This window comes from Tachysurus fulvidraco, chromosome 15 (genome assembly GCF_022655615.1).
Source record: "Tachysurus fulvidraco isolate hzauxx_2018 chromosome 15, HZAU_PFXX_2.0, whole genome shotgun sequence".
Lineage (NCBI taxonomy): Eukaryota > Metazoa > Chordata > Actinopteri > Siluriformes > Bagridae > Tachysurus > Tachysurus fulvidraco.
Window position 1 is genome coordinate 5,907,298 of NC_062532.1, and position 13,156 is coordinate 5,920,453.

The 13,156-nt window shown below is 36.3% G+C and overlaps 1 protein-coding gene across 2 annotated transcripts; it reads left to right on the forward strand.

Annotated features, from left to right (window-relative positions):
• The first annotated feature begins 293 nt into the window (after positions 1-293).
• Positions 294-11,842, forward strand: fgf2 (fibroblast growth factor 2). Of its 2 annotated transcripts, none has more exons than XM_027171938.2 (4): positions 294-454; positions 848-1,176; positions 6,131-6,234; positions 10,210-11,842. In XM_027171938.2, the coding sequence occupies exons 2-4, from the start codon at positions 1,011-1,013 to the stop codon at positions 10,393-10,395; spliced, it is 456 nt and encodes a 151-aa protein (XP_027027739.1). In that variant the 5' UTR covers positions 294-454; positions 848-1,010; the 3' UTR covers positions 10,396-11,842. The 2 variants fall into 2 exon arrangements, with proteins under 2 accessions (XP_027027739.1, XP_027027740.1); XM_027171939.2 differs by having other exon boundaries at positions 298-454; positions 851-1,176.
• The last annotated feature ends 1,314 nt before the right edge of the window (positions 11,843-13,156 follow it).

The window sequence follows — 13,156 nt, forward strand, 5'->3', positions numbered from 1 at the left end:
GTTCCTGGTTGTTACCTATACTACTCGAGCACTGGGACATTTTTGTCAAGATCATAGTTTTTGTATTATTCTATAATTGTATAACTTTATTCTAACAAATTGCTGATATCCCCTAGTGTGTTGTTGACCTTCCTTTGTTTCCCTATATGTAAAAACCTGGACATGACACTTGATAGAGTGAAAAAGGACGAGAGCGGTAGGGGGAAAGTGGGAGGGAGTTCATGATCCCCGAGGCTGAGAGGGGCCGAGCCAGGGATCGAGAGCTTACGCACATGTTCTCCAGCCGCTCTGCTGTAAACACTTTAGCTCCAGAGGACAACAGGATGCACGCACTTGCATAGGCCTGAGGGCATGTTTTGAACTACCCCATCATCATCATCATCATCATCATCATCATCATCCTCTTCACACTATTGCATTAGGACGAACGTGAATTTCAACACAATCCAAACAAGTATGTTTGTGTTTCATCCTCTTTTATTTCTCCATTTGATCATGTTTTTGCATTTTTTTCTCTAACATTTTCTTCTTCTCCCCCTTTTTTGGTAGATTATCTCTGGCTCATTCCACCTTCCTTTTATAACATTTTTCTTTTACATTTGACTTAAATTATTACTGTTATCCATTACTCTCTATCTCTTGTCCTCCCTTTATTACTCCTTGCTTTCTCTCTCTCTCTCTCTCTCTCTCTCTCTCTCTCTCTCTCTCTCTCTCTCTCTCTCTCTCTCTCTCTCTCTCTCTCTCTCTCTCTCTCTCGCTCTCTCTTTCGGTGTGATTGAGTCTAAACAGTGACCTGAGAGTTAACAGGAATCCCTCTCTTTCTCCCTCTCTAACTTTGGATGAAAAGTAGGAGTGAATGAGCGAGTGGAGGAGGAGAGGAGAGCTGGATTGGGGGGCGGTGTAGCTGAGAGGCCACAGAGGGGGGTTCCAGCATTACTGAGAGGGCTGGACAGAGCAAAGGAGCAGAAAACAAGGAAGAAAAGAAGCAAGAGGGGGAGAGAGAGGGAGAGATGGCGAGTGGAGAGATCTCCACTCTTCCCTCGGGCACGAGCGACAGCTTTCCCCCGGGCCACTTCAAAGAGCCCAAGCGGCTGTACTGCAAAAACGGAGGCTACTTCTTGCGCATCAACCCAGACGGACGAGTGGATGGCATCCGTGAGAAAAACGACCCCAACAGTAAGATTCCTTTCTAAAAATATTATCAAGGTATGAGAGACAGACACAGAGATTGCTGTTAGGCCTCATGTTAATGTTTACACACCTTCATCTGAAGGATGGAAGGAATTGTAAGACAACAGAGTAGAAGAAAATGAGAGAGCGAGCGAGAGAGAGAGAGAGAGAGAGAGAGAGAGAGAGAGAGAGAGAGAAGTGAGTATGAGAGAAACAAATAGAAAGACTGAACAAGGGAGAGAAATAGGGGAATGAGTAGAAAGCATTAGAGGGAGGCGAGAATTATAGAGTGAAACATGGACTGAGAGAAATAAAAAAAAAGAAGCACTGAATGAATGTGTCAGCTTTTAGTCATGTGGTTAGCCTTTAGGTTAGTGTTTATACTCTGTTACTTTGCTAAATAACTCACCTAAAGAGAGAGAGAGAGAGAGAGAGAGAGAGAGAGAGAGAGAGAGAGAGAGAGAGAGAGAGAGAGAGGGAGGCAATACAAAGCATCTTTATGCTGTCGCACGGCAGGGAAAGAAATCAAGCCCAACTTTCCGTCTGACTTCTCACTGTGGGTTTTTGTCATTTGTAAACACAGGGAAAATAACTAATATATGAATTCTTGATTCTGATTGGTCAGTATCGATGTCGATGTCGATTCATTTCCTATAACACCAGCTCTGACAACGTGCTTGGACTAATACTCTTTTGTTGCTATAGTAACAAGTAAGACATGGAAAACAACATGCTCTTATGCAACAGTGAAAACTATACAGTATAATCTTTGATATGGGGACCATGAGGATTAGGGGTTAGCACAGACTCTGGGGTTGTGGGTTCGATACTCATCTCAGCCTTTGTGTGTGGCGTTTGTATGATTTTTCTGTGATTCCAGGTGGGGGGTTTCCTCAGGGTACTTTGGTTTCATCCTGCAGTCCAAAAGACATGCTTTTTAGGCTGATTTGAGTGTGTGTTCTGTGTTGGTACAGCTTCCCCACCTTGTGCCCCAAGTCCCTTCGAAGGGACTCAATGTTTACCATAACTCTGTTTAAGCAGTAAACATAGATGACTGTATGGATGGATAATCTTTTAATATGGAAGGAGTCTGCAGTCAGACGGTTTTTCCACCATGGGAAAGTCTTCAGATCAGAACAGTTAATGGTTTCTGTTTTCTTATTACACATGTCAAGCTCTGATTTTCGATCATTGCGTGATCTGGCTGTTATAATATAAGTGCTTATAGTATACTGAAACCATACTAGCTGTGTCACCTCTGACAAAACATGACGAAGAGTAACATCCTTGGCTTCCCGGCCTCGTATTCGATCCAGGACCGTTTATCTCGCTTGTCACTTTCGTGTAATTTGTACTTCCTTATCTTACTGATGCTGGAGTAACAACAAGGAAAGGCTTACAGACATGTCGTTAACGTCTATTGCGGTTAAAATGGCTCAAGAGTAGTGAGGAGAAAACGTTTTCTCAGATGGTAATACAGTTCTGGACAAATGATCCATATAATCTGGTTGAATTTCTTTTATTCTTTGGTTTCTTTTACAAAGTTTTCCACACTCTTTGGTGGAAAAAACCCAAATTATAGTACATGTTTCTAAATAAATTAATTAATATTCTTTTACTCAGTTGTAATGATGCAATCCTCTATAAAAATGGAAGACTGCATTTATTTTTTTGAGTATGAGTAATTGTACTCATGAGTAATTGTTAATAGAGACAGAACATTTTATGGTTAGAGTTTAGGTTATAAGTCTTAAACTATTAGAAGCGCCTGCTATACAGTTTTGACATAGGTTTTATTTCCTCTGATTTTCACGTCATAATGTATCTGTATCTGTATCTGTATCTATGTTTTTCCTTCCTTGCTTCCTCTGCTGTCTCTGTGTTTTTTTAGTACCCTCTAGGTGGGTTGTTTCTTTCCTGTATTGTTTTTTTTATTTTATTTTACTCCTCCAAACTACACAGTCCTTTCCTGTTTTCTATTTCTGTTTGTCTGTCTGTCTGTCTTCCTTTCTGTCTCATGCTCTCTCTATGTTTATCCATCACTTTCTTCCCTTTTTATATCTTTTACTTTTATATCGTTTTCTTCATCTTCCCTCTGTCCTTTGCCTCCATTTCCTTCTCTCCCACTCTCTTGTCTCTTCCATCTATACTTATCTATCTATATATCTGCTTCTCTCTCTCTCTCTCTCTCTCTCTCTCTCTCTCTCTCTCTCTCTCTCTCTCTCTCTCTCTCTCTCTCAACAACCTGTAAAGCACCTGCTATAAGTGTGGCTTATAGTTTTAATGACATTTAATCAGGAGAGACATGATGACCGCATTGTTGTAAACACAGACGCTGGCTTTACAGCACACACACACACACACACACACACACACACACACACACACACACACACACACACACACACACACACACACACACACACACACACACACACACACACACATGCATCCTCTCTCTTCCTAACTCTCTCACACACTCTCATTAGTCATCAGTTCAGTAAGCAATGAATACAAATGCAGTGGGAGTGAATGAATCATATTTGATGAACCAACCTTAAATGAATGAAATGAACTAAACTATGAATGAACGAACGAATGAATGAATGAATGAATGAATGAATGAATGAATTGGGCTATACAGTGATTATGATCTGATCAAAGCATGATAATAAAACAGCCCTGTACTCATCGCTTTCTCTACATAATAGCTGGAATATATTCTAAATTTGAAAACTGCATGTGAAAATTAGAAGACAGAGAGAGAGAGAGAGAGAGAGAGAGAGAGAGAGAGAGAGAGAGAGAGAGAGAGAGCGAGAAAGAGAGAGAGCGAGAAAGAGAGAGAGAGAGAGAATGTCATACTCACTCTACCATTTCACAATCATCTTCTTTGCTATGATGCAGTTAGGAAACTGTTGGGAAACACAGATAAGTGAAAATCTCAATATTTATGATGATATAATACAATTTCTGGATTAGTAAGATTTAAATATCCAAATGGTTTTTCTTGAAAAACCTTCTGTATAGGGGAAACCTGCTCTACAAAATCATATATATTACAAGCCTAGTAGTTACGGTGTTGGACTATTAATCAGAAGGTTGTGGGTTTGAATCCAGGGTCCACCAATCTGGCCCCTGAGCAAGGCCCTTAACCCTTAGTTGTATTAAAAAAATAGATAAAAATATGTCACTCTGGATAACGGCATCTGCCAAATGACATAAATGATTATATCCGATCAGCCATGACATTAAAACCACTGATGTGTGAAAGGAGTAACATTGATGATCTAGTTATAAATGCATCAGTCAAGCAGTGGGATTTATGGTATTATAAATGGTTGTGTTTGGAGTTGCTCACATTCTTATTATTGCCCATTTTCCCTGCTTTGCAACACATGAACTTCAACACCTGACTGATTTACTGTGTAATATATAACCCAGCCCGTGATTGGTGCTACTGTAACAATATAATCTTTGTTATTCTCCTCACCTGTGAAAAAAAAATCTATCATTAAATTTCAACAATTAACATTTTTTAAGTTTCAGGAATAAAAGCTCAAGCAGTCTAACAACTCCTGATTTGATATTTCAAAAGAAATGGCGATGTCAATATCGATATTCAAGAAAAGTGAATCCCTGTACAATTTATATCGCTTTGGCTTTTATACAATACGATTTATAATCCAGGGATTAGAGTATTTCTGAAGAACGCAGCATTGGCTCTCTGGAAGAGAAGAGAAACTGCTAAAAAAAATAAACTAGAATTAGAAAAGATGAAAACACTAACAAATTAACTTTTATTCATGAATGTGTCTGGAAGGAAATAAAGGTCATCGCTTGTTTGTGGTTGGGCCGTGGATGTGACCCAACACACACACACATACACACACACACACACACACACACACACACACACACACACACACACACACACACACACACACACACACACACACACACACACACACAGTTACTGTTAAGTCAGGGTTGAGGAATCTCCAATATCTGCTTCACTGGGGACGTGTGGGGATTTCTTGCCTTTCCACACTTCCACATCTGACCAAAACATTGTTTAACTGTAAAAACAAAAAGACCACAAATTACTTTAAATTCACTTTAGCATAAAATGAGCAAACATGTCACCATCAAGTGTTTTAGCATCATCATGAGTAACCTTTTGTCAGAGTTATTTTTTTGGGCTTATTAACATTGTGACATCACTTATCTGTTCCAGCACTGGAGTTTATCCGTGACTGCTTGAGAGGGTCTTTGTTGTTGATAATATGAACTCAAGAGTTTTCCTTTTGGCTTCTTTTACCACATTGTCAATAAACCACGACTCCTCATTCTTATTTTACCATTACTTTACCTTACTAGAAAATCCATTTCGAGTCACATTTACTTTTCTCAAACATCCATAAAACAAGTTAGCTCCTGTTATCACTTAGCAATGTTATTTGTTCCCATGCTTTTTTCTCACCAGCCTGGTACTAAAACATCGTAAATCTTTCTGTCCTGAAGACTTTCCCGTGCATAAAAAGTTTTAGCTTTAACTCTGATTGTTTCAAAGCACTGAAACTGGAGATTTCTACGTAAAAATCTCCCAATCAAAACATTGCCAAAAATATTTCATATATGAGTTTTAAACGTACAACATATTAGTCCTTGAATAATTCGTTACTCTAGAAACCTGTGCTTTGCCTTGCAGAATGAACATCTATCCAATCAGATTTAAGAATTTAGCAGCACTGTGTAAACAGAATCAGTAAGCCATCTAGCTGTATAACACCTATTGTTAGTAAACACCAGCTTTGACTACGGTATCATGTTACTATTGTAAATGTTGATAAAATGTGTATGTAGCATGTATCTTCAGAAGATAAAAACAAAACACTGACTGTTATATGATTAGTTTTTTCTCATTTGTGACTGACGCTTAAATACTTCCCGTTTTCTTCAGTTCGGCTGCAGCTCCAGGCAACCGCAGTGGGAGAAGTCGTAATCAAGGGTATCTCGGCTAATCGCTACCTTGCAATGAGCGCAGAGGGGAGGCTGTTTGGAACGGTGAGTCCACAAAGTTTACGCACTACCATGTTGTGTCTCAAGCGGTTAAGGCTCTGTGGATCGGGGGTTAAGGCCCAGCACTGCCGAGCTGAAACTGTTGGGCCCTTGAGCATATCCCTTAACCCTCTCTGCTCCAGGGGTGCTGTCTAATGGCTGACCCTGTACTCTGACCCCAACCTCCATTGTTGGGATATTTGAAGAAAGAATTTCACTATGCTGTAATGAATATGTGACAAAAATAAAGGCTTTTATTCTACTCGACGTAAAAGAACATCAATACTGTAGAACTTCTCATTATACGGATAGGCTGAACGTTCGAAAATAAATCTGATTCCGTTACCACTTATGATGTAGAAGCTATAAACGGTCATTTCCTTATGGCCTTTTCATGGAAGCCATTTAGACTTTTGACATATCAAATGTCTACCTTTATGTCTAAACAAAGAATACATACATAAATATTAACCCCATCCCCCCAGTTGCCATCCCCATCCCCCATCACCCTCCCCTCCATGGAAACAGGAATCAGAGGGAAAATTACTAACAGTCAAGTACTTAAGAAGTTCCGCTTCATGGCTTACCATCTGTTTAACTAGAAATCATGTTCTTAAGAAGCATGCGTGTGTAGTAGTCATTCGTTTGGGATGATAAGGTTGTGCCTGCTGTGAGCATGTTGTTTAACCACACACACACACACACACACACACACACACACACACACACACACACACACACACACACACACACACACACACACACACTCACACACACACTGAACCAATGTGGCCATGTTTAGACATGTAATGAAAGATGTAATGAGATTAAATCGTGTTCTACACACTGGGATGTTGTTGCATGTTCGCTATTCATGGTTTCACTGAGATAGCAACTTTAAGACTATAGATGTACACCTTCTTAATCATGCTATTCTTCTCAATACGTTTGGAATAAGTGGCTATTTGAGTTACCATTTGAGTTAACTCCTGTCTCAAAGCAGCTTTACAGAACATAAACATAAAACAAAAGGTTAATATAAAAATTCATATAATACAAAAATTCAAGATCAATATTAGATATATTTAAATTTATTTGTATTTATCCCCAATGAGCAAATCTGGGGTGACTAAGGTGACTGTGGCAAGGAAAAACTCCCTTGGATGGTAAAGGAAGAAACCTTGAAAGTAACCAGACTCAAAGGGGAACCCGTCCTCATTTGGGTGACACTGGAGGGCATGAAAATATACAGTCTGACAGTCTGTCCTCAAAGACTGCATGGAGTTGGCAACTCCTTTTTAGTATGTTCAAATACTTCATGAAGGAGCGTCCAACTGGAGCTGGTAAATCTCTAGAAGCATCTGGATCCTTACATGGTTGGCCTCATCTCAGTGAAGGTCCAAAATCTTCATGGCACGGAAGACAATCCAATTTCTGGATGCCTCTGTGTCAGGACTCTGTTGGCTTTCAGTGTGAGACATGTGTTTTCCCTCTGTTGTTAACCATAAACAGAAATTTAGTGGTTAAAGATAACACCTTCAGATATTAGATGCTTACAAACAAGCACTTCAGAGAGCAGAATTGGGTTTTATATCACAGTTTACTTGGCAGAAGTGCATAGTCATCATGACTGATGTGGTTTGCAAAGTAACAGATAACACACAAACAAGAGGAAATACTTTTTTATTACTTTTAGCCTAAACACTACAGCTGCTAGGAAATATGTCATCATCATGATATCACATTGCTGTTTCCTTTGAACAATCTCTGGGTTCCGATAAACCAAAACAAAACTTGAACTGATTTAAATGCTTATTGTTGAAAAAGTACATACCTGAAAACAGACACCTGAAACATCTGGATTTTATTATTGTTATTATAATTTAATGCTTTAAACAAAGTTTTCTTGAATTAATTAAAAAAAACTGTAACTTTCTTTTCCAGACCAAACACTAACAACCTTTACAATTATAAAATGTGTTGTTTTTTTTTTAATGAGGTTACTATTCCAGGTGTGAAAAATAAAACATGAAATATCAACCTTAAAAATTATATAATTTTTTTATTAACATTAAAAAAATGTGCTGTTTAAGTCATTTGGACAAAAATGAAATAAAATGAAAAATATTTCGCATACAACATTACAGAATGCTAAATATTTTGAGCCCAGTGTTGTCTACAGTGTGATCATTAAATATAAAATTAGACTTTTTATTTATTTATTTTTGCCTACTAGCAGAAAAGTTTGGACTGAAATGAATTATAAAAAAAAAGTTTATTATTTATCAAAGAAAAGCTGGTTTAATGTATGCGAACCAAAGAACCATCTTGTTCCACAACATTAAATGTAACTCTAAATATTTATGAGTGCTTAAGATTTAAGTTCAAACTGTTTAAGTTCAAACTATGATCTATAAATTGCTGTCGTGATAAAACGGATTTGATTTAGTATCTTGACTAAAAATTGCAAATTGCATCATAAAATAAACCACCTATAAAAAGAACCAGTGTAAACTAACGTAATGGTTTATCTAACCTAGCAAGCTAGCATAGCTGATGATTCTTCAATTAACTAATCAGTACTCGTCCGTTATTTCTGCAGCTCCTCGGTAAAGCGTTTGTCTTGTCCTTTTATACATTTTGGATGGACATCCTGTTCCTGGTGACGTTACTGTGGTGCTTTATTTTCTTAATTTCTTGATGATAGGCTTTTTACAATGTTCCATTGTACATCTAATGGTTTGGAAATTCTTTTACACCTCTCTCCTGATCCAAGCTTTGGCTTTGTAAACTGTTTGGCTTCAACAGCAAATGAAACCAAGGCGAAAATCCTACCGAAATAGCTGATCTTTATTCAGGGTTATTCAGAAGAATTAAATTGATGACAGATTACTTTTGAACATGAGATTGAAGGGGATTGATTCATTCTGAGCACAGCCACATCCCCAATTCTAAACCTATAATTCTGCCTTTCGTTGCCTTGTACTTGTACATGTGTAATGACAATAAAGTTGAATCTAATCTAATCTAATCTAATCTAATCTAATCTAATCTAATCTAATCTAATCTAATAACCTTAATCACTTATGCAACTTATTTTCAGAAAAAAGATCTTTGTTTACTTTTTTTTACATCACAAAAAGTATTTTTTTAAATATCCATTTATACGTCCTTTTTAGAAATATGAACCCGACTGAACTTAATCCCCAACGTCTACTTTTAACGAATCCCAGCTCAGAGTTCAAAGGTCATGGAGGAAGAATCTGTTTTTAATTTAAACTCTCCTCAAGCACAGACACAGACATGCAGATTTAATTAAAACTGTCTGGAGTGTGAGTGGAAATAGGGATGTGGTTGTTTTAAGTATTTCAGGAAGTGTATTGCAACAGGAAATTTTAAATTCAATATACAAACAACTTAAGATGAAAATGTTTCTAAAACAGGACACTAAACACATAATTCAGATATTTTGTCATTTTATAGACCTGATAAATTTGGTTGTAAATGAAACAACAAATAGTGCACAGCTGTGTGTGTGTGTGTGTGTGTGTGTGTGTGTGTGTGTGTGTGTGTGTGTGTGTGTGTGTGTGTGTGTGTGTGTGTGTGTGTGTATATATATATATAAGAGTAATTCGGTGTCATTCAGTAACAAATGCCAATTTGGACAAACATGAACATAATTTACAGCATGGAAATTGTCAAAATGACAATAAATGTGTCTGAAATGACTTTCAATTAATTTCCCTTTTTCAGTAATGTTTACACTAATGAGATGCTTTCAATTTAAAAAGCCTTTCGCAAAATGTTGTGCTGTGTATGCTTGTGTATGTGACAATTTCTGAAAAAAATTTTGAAAATTATTTGTGGAAATTATTTTTTTAAGCTGGACTTATAAAGTACTGTAATCACATACTACAGCCACATCTTGAATTCTAACAATAGTCAAATCTCCCTCTCTTTCTCTCTCTTTCTCTAACTCAGAGACGAGCAACTGACGAATGTTATTTCTTCGAGCGACTGGAGGCAAATAACTACAACACGTACAGATCACGGAAATACCCCAACTGGTACGTTGCGCTAAAGAGGACAGGACAGTACAAGAGTGGAGCGAACACAGGACCTGGACAAAAAGCGATCCTCTTCCTACCAATGTCAGCCAAGAGCTAAACTTCTTCAGTGTGAGTTGTTATTAGTTTATGTGAAATCAAATGTCAGGTCAGAATATGGACAATGAATCATTTTGGGACATTAATAAAGGGTTTCTTTTCTTTTATTGAATCATTTACAGACATAAAAGTATCACAGTGCTTCACTTGCTTTTGACTAATGAATCATTTCAGGCCATTAATAATTGATTTCAATTGTGTGTGAATTTTTATTTTTATTAATATTTTATTTTATGTTTGTTTGTTTGTTTTTTGAGCTCATCATTTTGTCTGAGATGTGAATGGAAATGTGGACAAACTAAAGAGGTTCCTAAAAAAAGTGGTTACAGCTAATGTCAATTAATTACTAAGTACATAATATATCATCTGTATAATTTTTCATCACCAACCTTATTTTCTAGGTCCTATTCATTTTCTGAAGAAAAACCTTAAAAATGTTGTTTAAAATGCTTTTGGAAACGTTTTGTTATTCTCAAATTCTTAAATTTAACTTAGAAAAAAGAGAATAGATTTTTAATAGATTTTTTTCAACTTCTTTTAAATTTATGGATAATTGAACATTTTAGGCCAGTAAAAACAATAGACAATATAATTACATATATTGTGACTAAGCCCCGGTGCTGAATCTTCTAATTTAACAGTTCGAAATTGTATCAGTTTTAAAACTGCAGAAAAGCAATATTTTTAGCAATAATCAGGTTATAAAATTCAACCTTAAAGCTGAACTGGACATTTGCATTCAGTCAGTGTAACTACATTTTGTAAACAAGGAGGTACTGTACTCTCAGCCTGGAGCGCTGTGAATTTCTGTTTTTCAATGAAACAGAAACATGAATGAAATTCAGAGCTGCCAGACTAAGGAGAAAGGTGTTGTATGGAAATTTAATTCAAATTTTACATTTGTAAAATGCAAAAATTTTACATTTGTGAAATTTTCTCGCTACTGTACTTTGAACATACTAGTGGGTCAGAAAAAGTTTGTAGATCTACATTAAAATTTATATCGAAACAATTCTGAAAGTGGAACTCAGTTAAATATTTATTCTAGCAATACTTTATAAACATTAACATTAAAGTCAGACTTAAATTACAAGCTTAAGTTAACAAAGAAAAATGGCCAAAATTTGTTTAACATGAATCTACATAACTACATAACTACATAACTACATAACAATCAAATAAATAACTCGAAACATTCACGAATTTGTGAAACAATTATTTTAATTGGCAAAAGTGTTTTGTTAAAATATATTTTATAAAAGTTATTTTTATTTTTAAAGCCTCTTGATGTTTATAACTGCAGCTCCTGTACATTTTGAACGAATGTCCTGACTAAATGTGAGTTTAAAAGATGCTGCTTCTATATATATATATTTTAGCTTCAGTGTGTATAGATCACATTGTGCTGTAAATGAGATTTTATGTGAGAAAATAAACACTAAATAGTCTATGTATGTAGTTCAACTCTAACACTATTGCGATATATTGACTTTCTCGGATATGACTGTACATACAAATATTTACCTTAAATACTGTATTTAAGTGCAAGTTTTTCAGGCAATCGCTGACTTTTGTTTAGAAGTTCAAATGGCATTTTTTCCAGACATTTTTAAGGCAAGGCAAGTTTATTTGTATAGCACATTTCATACACAGAGGTCATTCAAAGTGCTTTACATAGAAATTAGAAAACAATTTATAATTAGATTATATATATATATAGAAATATATATATGTATATATATATATATTTCTTATATGTAGAAATAAGACACAATAAAAACAAAGAACAATTAAAGAGAATAAATGTGATTTTAATAAAAACAGTTTAAAATATGTTAAAAAGAATAAAACAGGAGTAAAAGTGATTTGGATAAAAAGTGCAGTCAGTGTGAAGCAGCACAGTGCTCATTCAGTAAATGCAGAGTTAAACAGATGTTTTTAATCTTAATTTAAAAGTGTCTAATGTTGAAGCTCATCTGATCTCTTCTGGAAGCTGATTAGGTGGCATAATGACTATAGCCATAGGTGGCATAATGACTAAATGCTGACGCACCTTGTTTTGAGTGAACCCTTGGTATCTCTAACTGACCTGATCCTAATGATCTGAGTAGTCTGCTTGGTTTATATTCAATTAGCATATCTGTAATGTATTTCGGTCCTAAGCCATGAAGTGATTTATAAACGAGTAACAATACTTTAAAATCTATTCTAAATGTAACTGGAAGCCAGTGTAAAGACCTGAGGACTGGAGTGATGTGCTCAGATTTTTTGGTTCTAGTCAGAATTCTGGCAGCAGCATTCTGTACGAGCTGCAGCTGTCTAATGGTCTTTTTGGGATCCCAGTAAGGAGTCCATTGCAATAATCCACCCTGCTGGTGATGAAAGCATGAACAAGTTTTTCTAAGTCCTGTCTTGAGACAAAACATCTAATTCTGGCTATATTTCTGAGATGGTAGTAAGCTGATTTGCTTATCGCTTTCACATGACTACTGAAATTAAGGTCAGACTCTAAAATTACACCAAGATTTCTGACTTTATTTTGTGTCTTTAGACCCCTAGAGTCAAGGTGTGTTTTAACCTTGAGAGTTTCATCTTTATTTCCGAATACAATGACTTCGGTTTTGTCTTTGTTTAACTGGAGGACGTTTTGACACCTCCAACTGTTAATTTCATCAATGCACTTACATAGAGAGTCAATGGGGCTGTAGTCATTAGGGGACAGGGCTAAGTATATCTGGGTGTCGTCTGCATATACTGTATAT

Excerpts from the sequence above, each read along its gene's own strand:
- fgf2 (XM_027171938.2), top strand. The coding sequence starts at position 1,011 with ATGGCGAGTGGAGAGATCTCCACTCTTCCCTCGGGCACGAGCGACAGC. Across the intron at positions 1,177-6,130 it reads TGAGAAAAACGACCCCAACA|TTCGGCTGCAGCTCCAGGCA; the intron begins GTAAGATTCCTT and ends CGTTTTCTTCAG. Across the intron at positions 6,235-10,209 it reads AGGGGAGGCTGTTTGGAACG|AGACGAGCAACTGACGAATG; the intron begins GTGAGTCCACAA and ends TCTCTAACTCAG.